The 19,243-nt window shown below is 46.8% G+C and overlaps 2 protein-coding genes across 4 annotated transcripts in view; one reads left to right on the top strand and one right to left on the bottom strand.

The window, feature by feature from the left end:
- The first annotated feature begins 5,369 nt into the window (after positions 1-5,369).
- Positions 5,370-15,387, top strand: NIPAL4 (NIPA like domain containing 4). 3 transcript variants are annotated; one of them, XM_069773062.1, is made up of 8 exons: positions 5,370-5,474; positions 7,181-7,429; positions 10,128-10,184; positions 11,250-11,340; positions 12,407-12,567; positions 12,666-13,249; positions 13,670-13,714; positions 15,190-15,387. In XM_069773062.1, exons 1-7 carry the CDS (start codon positions 5,438-5,440, stop codon positions 13,679-13,681), a joined length of 1,191 nt encoding a protein of 396 aa, XP_069629163.1. In that variant the 5' UTR covers positions 5,370-5,437; the 3' UTR covers positions 13,682-13,714; positions 15,190-15,387. The 3 variants fall into 3 exon arrangements, with proteins under 3 accessions (XP_069629163.1, XP_069629162.1, XP_069629161.1); XM_069773061.1 differs by having other exon boundaries at positions 13,670-15,387; XM_069773060.1 differs by lacking the exons at positions 13,670-13,714; positions 15,190-15,387 and having other exon boundaries at positions 12,666-13,434.
- Positions 15,388-15,511: 124 nt separating this feature from the next.
- Positions 15,512-19,243, bottom strand: part of ADAM19 (ADAM metallopeptidase domain 19) — a 35,445-nt gene continuing 31,713 nt past the window's right edge. Inside the window, exons 22-23 of the mRNA XM_069773059.1 lie at positions 18,629-18,775; positions 15,512-17,839 (exon numbers count right to left, since the gene is read on the bottom strand). Of these exons, the coding sequence (XP_069629160.1) occupies positions 17,765-17,839; positions 18,629-18,775 (222 nt within the window). The 3' untranslated portion in view covers positions 15,512-17,764. The remainder of the gene's footprint in view (positions 17,840-18,628; positions 18,776-19,243) is intronic.

Genomic DNA, 19,243 nt, shown 5'->3' with positions numbered 1-19,243 from the left:
CCTTGTGGTGTCATCATTGATGTGATTATTATTTGGGGAGAGCCTCCGATTGCACTTGGCACAAAGAAAAAGCTAAGAGGAATAACAGCATAATTTTGTTGATAAAAATGTTGAACTTCTTGTCAAAACCAAAGAAAAAAAAATTAAGCTTTTTGGCCAACACTAAAACAAACAAACAAGTTTTCCTATCAAAAAGCTATAATTTATGAGGAAAAACATCCTTCCACAACAAATTTCCATTTGAAAACTTGTTTTAGTGTAAGAAGACTAGAGGAGGGAAAATTATATAATTATTTTTAATAGAATTTGACAGGCCCTACACAAGACAAAGCTAACTTCCTCTCATTACCACAGCCTTGTCAACTCAACAGAGACCTTTTTATTCCAGGAGCCTCTCCTTGCTATTTTCTTCTAAATTTCCATTTGAAGCCATTCTTAGGTTTGCGTTAAAAGCATCTGAGCAGCCGTGGTTGTTGACTGCAGAAGGAGCAGCAGGAACTGAGGCAAAAAGACTTTCTGGGAGGTGAGGAATTAGGGTGAAAAAACTGATGTGGATCTATGGGAGTGGGAGCACCTATGCTTCATCAGCTCTAGGCAAAATACTGTAACTGATGTTCCCTTTCATAGCTTCTTCCCAAGGTTTCCTCATGGGAACAGCTTCCTAGCTTAAGAGAAATAAAAATGCAATGATTCTTCACATCAAATTGGAAGTGAACTTCACACCATGACCAGGCAGCTCTGTTGATCTTTCCCATGTGCTTTGAGTCACGGGATACATGATGTGCCTGCAGCTTTGTGTGTAACATACTGCTGTGGAGGACTATTTGCCTGATGGCTGAAAGTTGCCCAATGTTTACTGATTTCAACATGGTTCTGCAATGGGGAATGGCAGAGAGGACTTTCTTCCTGACTCAGCCACTGATATTAGGCAGGTGGTTTGGTTTTCAACCTTTCCTCCATCACGATTTTTTAACTAACTTTAGCTGCTGTCTCGTGGACACCCCAGTACTAACACGAGCCCTAAGAAGTGCCAAGAGCTCACAGGCTGCATGGTCTCACCTGGAGTCAGAAGCAATACTTGCTTTGAGTATCAGCGTCCAAGACTGAATTTTGGAAAACCAACCCTAAGGGACCAGCATCAAAGATACAGGCCCACATCTTTCTTGTTCCTAATGTTTCTAAATATGTTTACATCTTCAGATTAAAGGCACTTCACCAATGGGAAGAACACTTCATTAATGATTGTTTTATTCTTTCAAAAGCATAAGGAAATGACCCTTTCTGTGACCCATTCTGCAAGCCAGGAGTGCTTTCACATCTAGTTTTGCTTGATTTAGAGTTCTGATGCAAACACCTGGCAGATACGAGTCTGCAAACAAACGATCTGCTGATAACATATCTCTTCACCTCATGGCACCCACTGCTGCTCTGATGCCCGCTGACCATCTACCTCCTATCCATTACCAACCTACCACTCCTACAAACGTACATGGTTTATGGGGCCACAGTGACCTGGATAAAAAAAAAAAAATTTAAAAAAATCTAACAACCTTGGGAGAAAGGAGTTGGTGTGTTTTTTATGGCATAATGACCCTGGATTACTCAGCTGCTCCATAGCACAGACCCACAGGTACGTGCACTGGCACAAGGAGGGCAGGACAGCAAGTGTGGGAACCCACCATGGGTGTGACGGGTTTGGGAACTCTCCGTGTTGGTGGTGGTGTCTAAACTCTTGTAGTACGAAATGACAGCCTCAGCCACTGCAGACATGGGTGACCTCAAGATAGGCTGAATTAAAAGCTGTCTGCTCAACGAAGTCCAGTCTTTCAAGCTTGGAGCATCCTTTCACGTAGTGCTGCAATCATCTGAACACCAGGCAATTCCCTTAACCCCTACACAGTCAGGTCACTGTCAGAAAGAGGATTTACCCTCTCTTTGAAGAAGCAAAGAGCTCCTTGGAGCCCTCAAACTATATAAAGCCATAGCACAATATTGCAACCCTGTTCTGAAAATTTCCACAGGAACTGCGCCTAGCAGACATCCAAGGGCAAAAGTTTCCACCAGGATACTTCCACCATTATTTGTAACACGGGACAATTGATACCCAGTATTTTTCCATCATTTTTTCCAGACCAGAAGAGAAGAGCAGAGAAGAGCAGGGGAAAGAAAAGCCTTTTGATGCTGCTAAAGAGGTTATTTGCATGCAAAGTTGTCTTGCTCTGTCCCCTGGATTCTAGTCAAGTTTGTTGGCCTGGAAACCAGTATTTCAGGAGGAACTGCATTGTTAGAAGATGAGCTGCTAAGGAGACTCCCTGATTTCTGATGAGGTATTTTTAAGGAAACATCTGATGCGAGTATCAACCAGTGAGGTCATAGCTTGGAGCTGAAATTCCCTTAATTACAGCCTTCCCATTAAAATGAGGATATGAAGCAATAAAAGAGGCATTGGTTGCATCCCTGCTTTATTGTTATCAGTCTCAACTTGCCCTTGACTGAGCGTAGCAGGCAATTCCGTGCCAATCCTACCTGGCTTTTAACTCCCATGTTGCCATACACAGCCTTGCTAAATCCATCAAATGCAACTCCTGTGACTTAGTGATTTTATATACTGCAGCCCCTGCACCAGAGAGACAGAAATACGTGACTCATTTGTGTCCCATGGTTGATTGCAAGATCTGACTGAAGCTTCGTCCAGGGTAGTGACAACTAGGTGTGCTCCTTCCCTGGTGTCTGATAGAGTCAGCTCACACGGCGGTGTCCCCTCCTTTTGGGACCTCTTCCCTGTCATGTCTCCTCTCTTCCCAGAACAGAGAACAGCTTTTCTTTGGAGATCTCACCCCTTGTCAAATCTGACCAAAGTGGCCCATGGGGTCAAATATCTTTGGGGATGAAGGGGGGGTACATAAACACAAGTGTATGGGGCCACATTAGCCTTTTCCTTTAGGAAATCAAGCTGACAGGGGAAGGTAAAGCTGTGGCCCAAAGCACCTTTTGCTTTTGACTGCACCAGCCCCTCTGCTGTGGCAGTAATTTATGAGGTTGCACGATGACCAAAAGGATTATTTTAACCCCAGATCCCTTCCATTAAAATTTGCTCTCTCCCTAACACCTCTTTGTGCACAGTGGGCAACCGCACTCTGCACAGATGTCAACAACACTCACCCACAAAAGCTTGGAAATTATTTTGGATGCAGTTTAACTGCCAATAACCACATCACCATGAGGAGTCCCCAGCTACGAGCAAGACCTTGGGGTGTTGGAGAAGGTCCAGCAAAGGGGAGAGCCCCACAGTGCCCTCAAGCACCAGAGCAAGCAGGTGGAGCAGCCTGCGAGGGGACAGGGGACATGAATTCCCCCAGCCAGCCGCAGGCAGTCAGCACTGCAGACACAGCAAACACTTGTCCCACTCCACCATCACCCTGGTTTCTGCAATCAGCCTCGTATTGACACATTGCATGAATTGCTCGTAACCGGCATTAGTGAGTAAATTTACTAAATAAAGGCCAAATCTCGCCATCATTCTCTTCCCCAGGGTGCCTTTTGCCTACGTAATATGTAACAGCGGCAGAAGTTGCTCCCAGATCACTGACAAACCAGCGTGTTTCATTTCCGACATCAAAACCCATTGCCACACGATTTGGATTGATTATTAAGTGCCCCTGTGATACAGGGGAGGACGTGGGATTTGGCTGGCACAATCTCTTCCAGCCAGTGACCGGGAGGTCTGTGACTGATGAACAGACTGGATTAAAATCAAATGACTTACAAAACACTTGAACATTACATTTGCTGGAGAAAACAGTTGTACAGAGATAGGATCAGGTGCTGAGTGAAGGAGCCATGCAGTGCTAGCAATGCTGCAGTTTGATGGTCTAAGAGCAATTTCTGTAGTAACAGGTAATATATTTTATGGGGCAGGAAAAAAAAGCAAATTTTCAGACACCTTCAGATCCTGCAGATTTTGCATCTTTATATTGCCTTATGACAGATACCATTTCTAGCTATAAATGTGGGCTTGCTGAAGAAAAGCTATTGGTTTTACTATTGGTTTTCCTTATCTCTGCTGACCTACAGTGAAATCTGGCTAATGGCTCCTGCTGCAAGGAAAGGGCTTTTGTATTGGCAGTAGGTTTCTGTGTACACACAGCCACCGTGCACAAATACAGGAAGGGAGGACATCGGCAGAGAAGGGTGGGGGTGAAGGCAAAACACACTGGTGTGCAACATGCTCCGAAACATTCACATGCTAATATTAGCAAAAGAGGCTTCGGCTGCAATGGGATGGGGAGTTGATGGGGGAACTACAGCCCCCAGTCAATAGTACAGGCTGAACCACATGGCCATGATAAGCGAGACCTGCCAACCAAATAGTCACAAAATAAAAGGGTGTAAAATGAATTGAAGTGATGGAAGAGCCCATGGGCTGGATCTGACTTTCTCGGGGCTGGGATTCAGTGCAGATGCACCTAAATCTTAAATCACAGCTGCTGCTAGTGGTGAAATTGTGTCCTGGATCTCTGATCTCCTTCTGCACAACGCTTTACAGCACAAGAGTGCCCTTGTCATTACACACTCAACTTTTGCTGATATTTCTTTCTCAAATGCACCTTTGCCTGGAGCCTGACCTTTCCCGGTACAACTCAAAAGTCAGGAAAGTCCATCAGGGAAATTTGGCCTGACCATCAGCAGAGAACATGCCTTTGCTCAGTGAGTACAGGGAACGCCGCACCCACCGCAAAACTTCCGTTGGGATATATCCATCTTCCCTAGACCTCTACATGTTTCTCAGCCCCGCAACCTCATCCTTCAGTCCTACAACCTACTGCACACAGCCATACTACTAAGCGGAGAATAAGAAACACCAATGCTTGAAGCAACAGGATGCTTTCCGAGATGTTTCCTTGCTATATGAACTGCAGTTACAGTCTTTTTTAGTAAGAGGAGATATCTTAATTTCTCGTTTACTTTTCATTTCTGTTCCACCGTACTCAGCGCACGTTTAAAGCCCACAGCTTTGTGGCGCACGCAACCCGCTCAGCGTACACAGCGCCTTCTCCCAACCACGGCCATAAGAAAAACACACTCCAGAGGAGAGAAACCCCTGCCTGGGCTGACGCAGGATCTGTGCAAAGGCTGTTGAACCCACCGTACCCTCCTCCTCCTCCTCCTCCTCTCCCCCCACAGCCCCCGAGCAGGCTGGGTTCGCAGCCCCGGGGCTGGGACACGAGGCTTGCGCCGGGGAAAGCGGTTCGCCCCGCGCCAACCCCGCACCGGCATCCCCCGCCGCCGCACCGAGCCCAGCGACGGGCCGGCCCCGTCCCGGAGGAGGAGCCGGGCGGGCAGGTGCGCTGTCAGCCCGGGCCGGCCCTGCCCCAGTCCCGCCACCCACCGGCTTCTGCCCCCGGGGATGCTCTGAGCCGGCCGGAGGACGGAGGAGATGGAGCCGCTGGAGGCGAACGGCAGCTGCGGCAACGGTGGGTGCAGCCCGGGCCGGGCCGGCAGTGCGCGGGGGGGGGGGACGGACACGGGACAAGCCCCGGGGCTCGGCCCTGCCCGCCCCGGAGGGACCGGGGGGACCGTGTCCGGGGATGGGGGGCTGAGGTCGCTGCACCCCTCGGCCTTATCCCCCTAGCCGGCTTTGGGGCTGTTTTTTCTGGGTTTGGGGTTTCTTTTCCTTTTGGGTTTTTGGTTGGGGTTTTTTTTGAGGTCTGTATAGGAATGGGAAAACTCCCTTGATCCACAAGCCCCACGCAGCCTGCTCTGCCAGCAGCTAGCGCTGCGCTCCGTCAGCCTTACAGAGAAGCTAGGGTCACTTTTTTACCTTTAAAGATTACTTAATCCAGTTGGTATTCACCCCATCCCACTGCCCTATGCTTGTGCCCAGGAGCACATTGCAGAGACTTTTACCCAGCTGAGGAGGCAAGGTGTCCTGTCCAGTCCTATTCCCCAGGAAATACTTCCACAATCAAGGATGTTTTTCCATTAGAAAAGAAACTTAGAGAACCTTTAGAAACTCATCTAGAAAGTCACTGCAATTTTTTTCCATTAGAACAAGTCCAGATCCATTTGGGATCCAAATCCTCAGCTGCATGTGCAGGGGACATGGGGTGTAGCTGCAGAAGGTCTAATCCAGGCTCTTGCTTCAGGAAAAAGGTGGGACCTGTGCCCAGGCTGCCGGCAGTACTGTGAGCAGTTTAGCCATTGCATACCCCTGCCTGCAGAGACACAAATACTTGCTCCATAATTCCTACATGAGTTCAGGCAGAAAATTAAATCTTTTACTACAAAGGGACTTCTGTGACACTCCACCTGGCTGTTCTGTTTCCCACAGTTGCAGTCACGCTGTCTTTACTACACTCGGAGTAAAGATTGCAATGGGAAGATGAGCTGGGTGTGGTAGGAGCAGGAGGGTAGGAAGAAACTCAGCAGTTTTCCCACCCACACACAGCAACACACCTTGGCTAGAGACACAGGGGCTTAGTGCTTTTGGTGTTAACAGCAGAAAACAGTGTCTGCTTTCAGTCCTTCCACACTGGCAGGACTTGGCATGCTTTATGAGCACTTGTGAACTCTGCAAACAGGTAGAATAAAACCATTAGAAGCAACATACAGATGAAAGTTTGGTCTGAGCGAGTTTGTTGTTGTCTTAGGAGCAATCCCATGGCACCGCTGGGTACACAGAGCTGCAACAGATACACAAAGTACTGGCATTACTCCACATTAAACCCAAAGCTGTAAGCTGCAGAGAAGCTGGGAGATGCGAGGCTTAATTGGCTGGAAAGCACCAAGGCCTTTGAATCAACAAGGTTGAGCGTGGATAAGGCATGGTTCAAACTCATAACATTGGTGGAGACACTCTGGCATAGATATTTGGAAATTCAAATTACATTATTATAGTGTTCCTTGCGGCCTTCCAGTTTAGTGTGTAGACTGGCAGACACATTCAGTGTCAACGAGCTGCTTGAACTGCACTCCGTAAGTCTGTCCCTTAACACCTTGCCATTTCCACGTGCAAGTAAAGAGCTGTCCTGAGGTTTTGAGAGTTGCTGGGTATGTGCTGGTAGGGTGACAGCACAGGTGGCTGTTCAGAGGGACATCTGACTGTGTCCAAAGAGCAATAGAGGCACTGTTGATAGTCATATCAGTAATTTGCTGTTTTAATTCCATGGTGGTCTCACAGGGTCACTGGTCACCCTTTCGTGCCTTTCCCACCGGGTCGTGTGCCGGGTGATCGGCAATGCTGACCCAGCTGACTCTGTCCAGGACAATGGGACTTCGGATGACTTCTGGGTAACTCGGCTGGAAAGCAATTATGGGTTCTACATCGGCCTGGGCTTGGCTGTCTTCTCCAGCTTCCTCATCGGAAACAGCGTCATCCTCAAGAAGAAGGGGCTGCTACGGCTGGTGGAGAAGGGAGGCACCAGGGCAGGTAAGAGTTCTGGAGGGGGGCAGGAGGGAGGAGGTCCACGTGTTCCCAGAACCACACACATCGTCCAAACTCCAGCACTTGTATGGCAAGGGAACACTTCTGGGTACACATGTCAGCCTTCCGTCAGCAATGTCAGACGGACCTTTTCTGCATGTATGTTTGCGTGCGAGACTCAGAGCAGTGCTCTGCTGGAGCCGAGGAGCTAATTTACAGAGCGCTGCATTGGAAGGGGTCAGCTAAAAGCAGCATTCCCCTGCCTTGCACCGCAAATAGCAAGTCACATGCACTGTGTGATCAGATGTGAAACCACCAAAAGAACAATATGCGCCCATCGCAGCTCTTGCACAGGAAAGTGTGAGGCCAGGGGGAAGCAGAGTGTTAAAAGCTCTTTGAAATGTGCCCCTTTGCATAAAGGTGCAAGTCATCCCCACACCACAGACCGGAGCAGAACAGCACAGCTCCATGACCCCACTCTTGCTCTTATTGATGCGCTGGGCAGCTTTGCCACCAAATCACCGAGACAAGGATGCAGCCCCATGTGCCTTAATTGCATTAGCAAGAGCCATTTTTTAATGCGGGACTGCACGCCTGCGATCTGTATGAACTCTGCTTGTGGTTTTCAGAAAGCATACTTCTGAGGTATGTTGCTCAACAATGTGTAGATAACTTTCCTCTAGCATCAAGCTCTTAGGGCAAGGCATGTGTTTATGTGCACGTATATATGGATGGGAAATGGTGGAGGAGCACTGCCTACAGCAGAATTGCACTGTGGAATTGGACACATCCCATCAGCATTGCAAACATTCGTTCTAGCCGTAGCGTAAGTCCTACCTGGCAGCTGACCTTCTTACATAACTACAAACCAAAATAATGATAATTAAAATACTACTGCTTCCCAGTTCTGGCCTAGAAATGCTTCTTAAACCATTTTACAAAGGAAGTCAGTATCACTGTCCCCATTTTACTGTGTCCCCATCTGAGGGCACAGAGGCATGAAATGAAGTAACTGTGCAGAGTCAACCAACAGGTGAGCAGCAAAGCTACCAACAGCACCTGAGCCACAGTCCAGTCTCGAGTCTGTCTCCATCCCCTGCCATTAGGCTGCCTGCATACAACTGCTGAACTCACATGGGTTTGCTTTTTGCCTTATATTTGTGCAATGAAATACCGGTATTGTTTCAATTGTAGATGATGTCTCTCTCCTCCTTCTCTCCGTGAACTTCTCCCACAACAGAGCCAAGCAAGTAAAAAAAGAGCAAACCCCTCCCTATTTTTCAGGATGTTTAACCAGGAATTAGGGATTAATGACAGAAAATTGCAGCTGACAGAGTTCTTGAGGAAAAAAACCCCAACCAAACAAAACCGAAAACAACACAGCAATTTCTAAGGAATACCAAAATGTAATATTTGAACTTGAGGAACGAGAACAGGCTGAATTCTAGCAGATTCCTGTCCGCCTCATCATTTCCCCCTTTTCCTATCTCACCCTTTAATCTCTCAGTCCCCATGTTTCACCCCTGCTATCTGAGCACACCACTTTTCTCCAAGGCAGGTCAAACATTGCTGTTACTGACAGCTCTGGTCAGGTCACACTTGTCAAAAACATGGGCTGTCTCTGACCCAGTAAAATCAGGGTTCACAATGTCAGCAGGCTCAAGCTCCTTACATCTAACAGCCTGTGGGTTAAGACCAGAGCTGGATTAGCTCCCAACACAGTTTGTCCATTCTCCCTCATTTATATGCACATTTTCTTTCTTTGAGTTGTTCCAATGCCAGGAATCATTTTTCATCAGAAACGCTTGGTCACATAATGGCTGTTCCACATAAAGTTAATATTAGGATTTCTGGCAGTTCAGGCTGAGGCCTTATGATAAAAAGCAGCGTACAAAAGGAGCAGATAGCTTCTGGCAGAGGACGCAGAAAGCCTTCACCATGACCGTAGAGCAACACAAACTAAAGCACCACATGTCCACACAGAGCAACCAGCCGGTTTTTCCCACCTTCACCTTTCATAGCTATAACCCCCACTTGAGCTGGGTTTGGAAAAACTCATTGCCTTACCTTAGGGCCCATACGTGAGACTCCGCAGCGAGCTGGTGCAACGTGAAGCAAAGCGCAGGGTCTCCGCAGGCAGGACACAGGGTGGCAGTGTCCCAGGGAGCAGCCTTTGGGTGGGGGGCACCCAGCACAGGGCAGGCCCTGCCATCCTTCATCCCTCTGCTCCAGGAGCATCCCATAGTGAACAGGCAAGCGGAACATGCAAGATGAAACATGACGAGTCCATGGGGCCTCAGCTGCAGTGTTTATCGCTGGGTTTAGGGACTGATGTGCCCTGATGAACCAGCGAGGATGCCCACAGGTCCCAGGGCTGAAGGGCAGCCCCAAACTCCATGCTGCAGCAGGGGTGGCTTCATCCCGGGCTGATAACCTCTGTGGCTTTGGGGCAGTGGGTGCCATTAAACAACTGCTTTTATTGTATATGCATCTTCCAGCCCTAAGTGCCAGTTTCTGCTAATCCCTTGACTCAACATAATTTCCACATAGGATGGCATGCCTGCATGTTCTGTCCTTCCAGGCTGTTTTCTTTGCCACACTCTTCCCCTTGCAATTTATCCCTCTCCAAAGGGACATTTCTCATCTCTTACTCCGAAGAACATGGTTGTTAACTCCTGCATACCTGTGTACTTTGCTTCCCCAGGAGATGGAGGCCACGGCTACCTAAAGGACTGGCTCTGGTGGGCTGGCTTGTTAACCAGTAAGTAGAAGCTGTTTCCCTGGGTTTGCAGCTTTTCCAGGGTCTGTCCCTGTGAATCAGGTGTAGAACAAGCCCAGCATCTGGTGGCTTGAAGCCTTTTTTCTTGCAAGTTCCCCCATCATCAGCAGAGGTACCTCAAGGAGAGTGGAGACAGCGCGCCACGCAGGATTGCCCTCACCATCCTCCTGCAGGGCTGGTAGAACTTGCTAGCTCAGTTTTACCTGATCGAAAGCACGAAAAGCCAGGTTTTAATAAGGTAGCTGGCTGGCCTCTCTGCATACCAGGCACAGGGCAAACAGCCTCCTGTGTGTGCCTGGGGACTCCAGGCAAGGTTACTGCTGCAGCACAAGGAGGATAGCAAAGAGGTGTGGGTAGCAGCTCCTTTATCAAGCAAAGCTTTCTTTGCCTTAGAGGAAGCCTTAAATCCTTCTTTTCATACTGCAACATTACAGTATCTTCTTAAATTGGACTACAGCTGTCCAAAGAGCAGCAAAGGGTTTTTCAGAGCAGTCTTTTCTAGCTCTTAGTACTGCAGCAACAGTTCAAGGTGTCCCCACCGCACTCTGCCCTTGCAGCTCCTACTGCACAACCACCAGAGCACAACCCATAAGCAAACACACAGTACTTGCTGCTCAAGGGACAAGGACAGCTCAGCCAGAGAGTAACACTATCAACCTCAAGGAGACACTTTGTAGGTAAGGAGCAGCCTCCCAGCAGCTCCCATAACAGCCCACCCCCTCATTAATCACCCAGACACACTGCAGCTGCCTGCCTGGGCTTTGGGGGTTTAATGAGTTAATATGGATCAGCTGTGACATGGCCAAGCCCTGGCACCCTCCAGCCCTTCTCCGTGTGGGTGCAGGGTTCCAGGGATGCTGCTCTGCTTGCATTAATTTGTAATGGAGAGATTTTCACCCACTATCTGGTCCTGTTTAGCAGCAGCATGAAACCCCCATAATAAAATCCACTCTCTAACTGACATCTTACTAGTTTGCAAGCCCACAAGAGAAAACACAAAAGGTATACTATAACTTACTGGTATTTATTTTTCTTGTGTTTGTTCAGTGGGTGGAGGGGAAGCTGCCAACTTTGCCGCCTATGCCTTTGCTCCTGCAACTATTGTCACGCCTCTGGGGGCTCTGAGTGTGCTCATAAGGTGATTTATATGTCTATAGTTTGTCTTTTTTTGTTTGCCTGTTTGTCTTGTAAGATAGAAAGATTGAAGTGATGCTAATATGATTTATTCTGCCTAAAGGAAAAAATGTCTCAGTGTTTTCTAAAAATCGCTCTAACAGTTGTTGTCCTTTTGGAGGATCATTTGGAAACCGCTGAATTAAGTAGCATGCCCTTCTGCAAATGCTGCATGTAGATAGCAGCCACATACACTTCAGGTTAAATTATTGCGAATATCAGTGTCACTTCCTCCCTTGTTCTAGTTCATTAGCCAATTGAAGGTTGGTTTTTTTGTTTTGTTTTGTTCTTGTAGTGAACAGTACTAAAAATCTAAAAGGGTCAAAAATATCAGGCTTGTTTTTATACTGTCTTTTGTTTGCCTTTTATTTTCTAGGCTTTTAGGGTGCTCTGATGTTTTGTTTTTATACTTCTGTCTGTTGCCAAAAGGGCTGAAACCCTATTTTATTTCTTTATTTTAAAAAAGGAGATTCATATCAAAATACATGACTCCAGGTACTGAAGGTTCTGTAGAAGGACTGTTACTGTGAAATGGGACCAGTCTGGTCCCAAATTTTTATGGACAATAACTAGATATTTTTGCAGATGTATCTATAGCCCCAGTACCTTGAGTTTCTCTGGGGCTTAATAGTTCTGATGATTTAGTTAAAATTAATGTAACTCTTCTGTTGTTAGGTTGGGGTTTTTTTCACTGTTACACTGGTCCTCGAAGGACTTGGGCACTAAAGGCTTCATAATACCTAACAGCTCATGAGTGCATCTGTAGACCCTGAAAATATTTCTGAGGATGTGCTAACACATTCAGCATTTTTTCACCTTGCTGGTACATGAACTGTGATCTATAGATCACACCTGCACCTCTGCGGGTTCGGCTGTCAGTAGATGCAATGTGATTGTGTATTAACACACTGGAATCCAACACATTCACTCCAAATTTGTGTCACATGAAGGCATTCTTTACCTTATTTTAGCTGTTATTCCTTCTTTAAAGGACTTTAAAGCACCAGCTGACATTTTTCTGTGCTGTGCAGTGCCATCCTGTCTTCGTATTTGCTTGGAGAACGGCTCAACCTGCTGGGAAAGCTGGGCTGCATGCTCAGCCTTGTGGGCAGCACCGTGATGGTGATACACGCCCCAGAGGATGAGGAGGTCACCACTCTGGATGAAATGTCTTCTAAGCTGAAAGAGCCAGGTACACAGGAGGTCGTGTTTTCTCTCTCGGCGCTGGGCAGCACATACTGCTCCCCATGCCCGCTGCTCAGTTTTGAGTTGCTTCCTTCCCTCTTCCAGGTTTCCTCGCTTATGCTGCGATCCTCTTGGCTGTCTGCTTCCTCCTGATCTTCTACCTCGGACCCCGCTATGGCCAGAGCAACATCCTCGTCTACCTCACCATCTGCTCTGTTATTGGTGCCTTCTCCGTGTCCTCGGTCAAGGGCCTGGGTATTGCCATCAAGGGCTTCTTTGCTGGCCGGCCTGTGCTGCAGCACCCATTGACGTGGATCCTAGTCATCACGCTGGTGGCATCCATCACTACACAAATTAACTACCTCAATAAGTCTCTAGACATTTTCAATACCTCTTTGGTGTTTCCCATCTACTATGTGCTGTTCACCACCATCGTCATCACAACTTCCATCATCCTCTTTAAGGAGTGGGTCACCATGACCGTAGTTGACATCATCGGAACAGTTTGTGGCTTCCTCACCATCATTTTGGGGGTATTTTTACTCCATGCCTTCAAAGACATGGACGTCAGCTTAGGGAGTCTACGACAAGTACTCCAGAGCGGAGAGCAAGCGCCGGTCACCCGAGATGACAAGAACATCCTGATAGAGGTGGACAACTCCAGCATCGCCCCAGAGGATAAACCCAAAGTATTCATGATCTATACCTAGCGTGTTACATGCGAGGTTGGGTGAATGGGTTGATGTTAATATTCCAGATGCCAGTGAGGCGATTTAAAAAAGGAAAAGCAGAGAATAAAACCAACAGTGTCTTATCCAAAGCTTGGCGGAGTCAAGCCAAGTCTTTTGGATTGGATCTTTATCATGGTGTGGCAGCAAGGGGTATGTTTAATCCTCACTGGGCTTTAATACCTGCAGCCACTGAAAATGAAAATCCTCTTGAAATACGGTATTCCTGGGACAAAGCTCTTCTCTGAGGCCCCTTCTTATTCTTGGCAGGGCTAATGTTTACTCTTGCACTTCTTCCCCGGGGTGGCCATTGATGTGTTTATTTCCAGGCCCTGCTTGAGTAATTGATTAGTGTTTTTTGTCTTTTCTTTTCCTTTCTAGACACTTGCATGAACTCTAAAATACACGCCACTATCTCAAACGGAGGTGAGAGACAAGGACTGAATGGTGCACACCTGCTATTCAGACTGCGCTCATCCATGTTTAATTACTTGCTCTGCAGATATGGGACAAGGATATTGGTGAATATGGGCAAAACATGGTGAATTTTGGAATAGATGCTCACTTAGGCACAGTAGCAGGACCCAAGCCATGAAGCATTTTTACAGGACCACGGCAGAGAAATCTTTTTCAGCTTTTGTTTCTTGTGAGGTACAGGAGCTTTCCTGCAGTACAGTGTTAATTAGTTTTATGGGTGGGTTGGTTTGTTTGGGTTTTCTTCCTTAGTAGCTACGGTGCCCGGGCTATGTTGATGTTGGTGGTGAAGCTGTTGGGCCTGATCCAGACCTCACCAGAGCAAGGGGCTGCTCCTGCTCAGGCTGGGGAGCTCTGGCAGGGTAAACCCCATGTCAGGAGAAACACTGGCACCATCTTCAAGATTTTTTGTGGTCTGTGAAAGTCTTTTCAGCCTGAAAGTCCAAGTGGCTGTAAATCTTAAGTATTTTTTTTTCTTAGGAAATGTCTTGACCTTGGAGAGGCCCCCAACTCTGAGCCCCATGACCTGTCCTGCTATTATTTAAGCCCAGAAGCTTTTCTTTCTTTTGTTTGTTTGTTTAGAGGGAGGCCTGAGCTGCATGTTAAAAGCCAAACAGGCATAAGCGGGTGATCCTCTGCAGAGCTGTAGGGAGCAGTTTATCCCAGAGCGGTCCTGTTCACCCCTCTCCATCTTTCTCAATATAGTACAGATGTTACCTGGACTCTTGCTCACAGCTCACCTTCAAAACCCCCTTGGTTGTATATCAACGGTGAGGGCGAAGGGATGGGAGAAATAACATTTTGAGCTGGGAGGTGAAAAGAGAAGGTATTACCACAGTTAAATGTTTCTCCCATCTTGCTGCTAGGTCTTATAGCACAAGGAGACTGGAGCTCATTTTTCTCACAGCAAATCCTAAACTGGGAGCAGCAAAGCCTAAGCTGGCTTTGCCAAGCTGGCTTAGTCCAGAGGAAGCTCTGGCTGGGTTGGCCCTGGGCCACGGCACACACTGATGCTGAGATGCTGACCTGATTATACCTGGGTCTGAGCATCGCTGAGCAAATGCAACTTGGGGTTGGGGGGGGAGAGGAATATGCAATCTCTTATTCTAATAACATTTCAGTACTTTTTTTTTTTTTTTTGGAATGTGGAAAGGGAAATAAAGGCTTTTTCTAAAAAAAAAACCAAAAACCCAAAAAACTAACAACCCTTGCAGCTGTATCTGAAAGTTTTTAATGCTTTCTCTGATCTTACTGGTGTAGCCGTAAAGGGTAAACGGGCTTGAAGGACAGTTTACAGCAGAAAGAGCATCTGGGGCAGAGAGTAAAACAGCAGCGCCCTCCTTTGGTAGCAGAAAATAATCCAAGTAATTCACTGGCTTTGGTTTTGGCATCCTAATTGGTGTAATGTTTTATGCGTTTTATTTCAGAAATAGATTGTAAACGAGACTCATCCTTCTCACTGCGTAGAACTGCATTTCATAAAAGCCATTGCCCCAGCTATCCTGCCATCTCTGGACAAATGCCACGTGTAAAATCAAGATTTGAACCAAAATAGTACACAGTGACAGAATATTTGTTAATGACAACTGACAAATTTATTAAAACTAGGCAAAAGGCACAATGAATTGCATTCTTCAAGTATTTGCATAGATACACAGAGAGCATTATTGTAAACCATTAATATGTGGACACAGGAGAAAGTGAGATGTATTTTGGTATATGTTCTTCCAAATAACATCTTTTAAAAAAAAAAAAAAATCACATTTTACCATCTTTTACTCCTGCAGTTCCCCTATTCTTATTCACTCAACTTGGACACATATCAGAAATTAAAAGGACTTACTTAAAACTACATTTTGGAGACTTTATGATATTCCAGCAATAGTTTTCGATTACGCTTTGGGCATGTCCAGTTCTCTGAGATTTGTGTGTCGGGTAGAATTTTCTAAAAGCTTGATGTCATGTTCACATGAAATGCAGTGAAAATATTCTTCATGATTTTTGTTGGCCATTTGATAAAGATCAGGGGCTGTAGCAGAAGTATGCTGCTGTCTTTAGCAAGGGCTCAGATATAAGATCAAGTTTTTGTGGTTGAATCTGTACTACTGCAATGTATGTACAGTATGTGCCCAGCTTACTGCTCCAGCTGTGAGCAGTAAAACATGCCATTACATAGCCACATTAGCTGCACCCCAAGAAACAACAAGTCTGGGGGTTGTTTGAATATGGGTTGTTTGAATATAGGTTGTTTATATGTAATATAATATACCCCAACTATAGAAAAAGACATATAAAGATTAGAAAGCTATGTCTTTCACTTGCCATCCCTTATTTCAGAGAGAAGTATTTCAGGTTGGTTTGTTTTCCAGGCATATAGAAGGTAAGAAAAGGTCCAAAATGATCAAGATAAGGAATAATCAACCAGAAATTCAAGACACACCCTGTGTACTGTTTCCTTGTGGAGAAAGAGGTAGTAAAGTTGTGAAAACTAGCGTGGTTTAAGTCATCCTACAGATATACTGCTACATATAACTACAAATTTAATGAGTGCTTAGGCTTTATCTGGTTTTTTTTTTCCAATCAGTAGAGCTTAGGGAAAGAGAACTATCAGACAAGACACTCTTTCTTTATGCCAATAATAGTTTCTCACATGTGCAGCAGCAATCACACTGAGGATTTGTCCATAATAAATCAGACACAACAGAACTGTTGTAACCATAGCTCCAGAATTCCCTGTGCTCTCCTAGGAAATCATTTCAAGGAAAAAAAAAAGAAAAAAATTTGGCATAACAAAAGGTCTTAATTTAAAATCCTGAGAAAAAATATACGAAAGCCCAAATGATTAGGAGAAAAAAAAACCAACAAATTCGTAAGGGAAGGTCCTCAGGGTCAGAACCATCAGCTGCTTAAAGTGCACACAGACAGCTCTCTCCATCCATGTCCTGGAGAAAAAACCTGGAGTAAATGAGCTGCCCTACAAAAGCACCACGTGTTGCATTAAGATTTCTGCTATTTTACCACCTGGGCAATTTTAAGGTAGGTTTCTCACTAGTATGGGGAGCAGACAGCCCCTGCTGAATTACTGCTCACCACAGACCGAAGCCTGAGGAGACACGTGCAAAAGTGTCTACTGATGATCCATGGTACCGTATGCTGGAGAGGAGGTTTCAGCACTGGCTTTTGCTGAGCTTCCTTCTGGCCATTTGCTCTCTGTCTTGGTCAGAGGATTTCCCTGTCGTACCTTGACTGTGTCCCAATGACACGGATGAGAGCACACGGGCCACGCTGGGGATGCTGTCGGGTCTTACAGCACTGGGGCAAGACAAGCGAGTGCTGGAGGATAGACAGGTTGCAACACTTGCTGAAGATGGCTATATGGGGAAAATAATTAATCTGCCCTATTAAAACTAATCAAAATCCACAGTGACCCACAAATTGTTTTAACCAGGAATATTTCCATGGTTTGCTCCCTGTTGTGGCCCTACTTGCCACCCACTGTAAACTGAGAATAAGCTGAAGAAAGTTGTCAATGGCTGCCTTCCGCTCTCCCAAGGGGCAGCGGTTTCTGTATAGCACCAGCGTTTGCTCCTGCAGCTGTGTGGATGAGCTGAGGAAACCAACAGGGCTGGGTCTTACATAAAAGCCCATTGGGGCCAGCACCTGCACTCACAGCTTGTTCACCCTGGTAACACTTAAATAACTGATTAAAAATACGTGAAGCCCCAATCACCCCATCCCTGCATTGGATATTGCACAATAATATGTAAATACCGTATAAACAAGTCATCCCTATATGGAAAAGGCTATCAGTAGAGAGGGTTGAGTTCAGCTTGGCATGTACCAGCGCAGTTCCCAGGGGCACTCCTGCCAAGCCTGACTGCAGCTTGTTGAGTCACATAGGAAACAGGTGAGGCTAGAGGAGAGGAACTGTGAATGGTTTTTTGGGTGATGAAGGGCATCCAGTTCCCTGTGAAGGTCAGAGCAGGTCAGGAACAGACTGCTTCATGAGTGCCCACGGGAGCCCGGCTGTCCCACTTTCAAGACGTTCGCTGCTCCAGCCGTCCCGACACCAGTATTCTGGGTGAGATGGAAAACAGGGAAAAGAGAGAGGAGTGAGCACTGATGAAAGAGCAAACGCTGCCATCTCCCTCTCCTGCGGCTGATGTTACAGCTGGCCAGGGGAAGCCTGTCTCTGTTCATACACATTCACACCTTAATGCATCACATAGGAAACCCTACCACCAGGAGCACAATGAAGTTCATGCGGTTTTCTCCATTTTTCCAGCTGGCCTCAAGTAGATTGCAGGCTAGAGGCAGCACCTGTGGTGCATGGAGTGGAGGTGTTTTGTGTTAAGGGGTCCAGTTTGCAGGGAGCTGAACTCAGTGACTAGAAGTCCCTTATTAAGGACAATTTGGGGAAACACTCCCTTCAGAGAAAGCATCTCCTTAGCTGTGGCTAGAAAGGCTGGAGAGAATTTCTTTTCCTTACTGGGGTCCTCAAGTCTTGTTTGGACCTTCGTGTTTTGCTGCTCTTCACTAACCATTCTGGGTCACGCACAGCTTGCCCCCACCATTGCTCAGCCCCACTCACACCAATGTCTTATCTGAGGAAGTACTCAGGGATGTGGAGGACTGAATTAACTGTTTTGCTTAACCCAGTAAATGCTTAGTAAGGAACAGGTAACAACAGAGACCCCTGCAATAAAGGCAACCAACCCAACAGCCTCTCCATTCCTACCCGCCGGGGCTGCGCATGAGGGTGTTTTACAGTACGATAGCAAGGTTACTCCCTTCAGCGTACTTTTATATATTGCCCAGTGGTGAGGGGATGCTGCTGTGCTTCCCATCACGGCACTCAGCGCCTACCTCTGCAGCAGGCTGGAGTCGTCCTGGGGTCCTGGGGTGTGCAGGAGGCAGTGAGACGGCAGGGCTGTTCCCTGGCCAGTCTCTGGGTCTGGCTGGGATGGGATTAGCTGGCAAAGCTCTTTGGGGTGGCTGGGGCCTAGAAATATCCTATGCAAGAAAGAAACAATTTTGAATTCTCAGCCTGGACACAGCCTGAAAACAGAGATAATATTTGCATTCACTTTACATGGCCTGAACTTCTGGGTATGGCCACAGGTCCTCCAGACCTTTTGGGTTTTTTTTTCTTTTTTGTAGGTCTGAGACAGCAGACTGGGTATGCAGCTGCCCACCTTGAGGTCTCTTGTTTGGAGTTAACCCCAGGAATATTACCATCTAACGGCTGCATGATGAAAACCAGGAGAAACCTTACAGACTGGGCAGAAATCCCCATCGCAACTCAGCCTGTAGTGTCTCTGCCTGAGGCAAAGGACTGAAGGGACACAGGTAAAACCATGCTGGCAAAGACCTCTCCCTCTCTAAAGCAAAGAGGGAGCGCAGGTGGCTGCCGCTATGGCTTATTGTATTATGCAGGTGCTTAGTGGTTTTCAACATGTACGAGTTTTTCACCTATCCAGT

Source organism: Haliaeetus albicilla, chromosome 27, assembly GCF_947461875.1.
Source record: "Haliaeetus albicilla chromosome 27, bHalAlb1.1, whole genome shotgun sequence".
Classification (NCBI taxonomy): domain Eukaryota; kingdom Metazoa; phylum Chordata; class Aves; order Accipitriformes; family Accipitridae; genus Haliaeetus; species Haliaeetus albicilla.
This window is presented reverse-complemented; position numbering and strand designations above follow the sequence as displayed.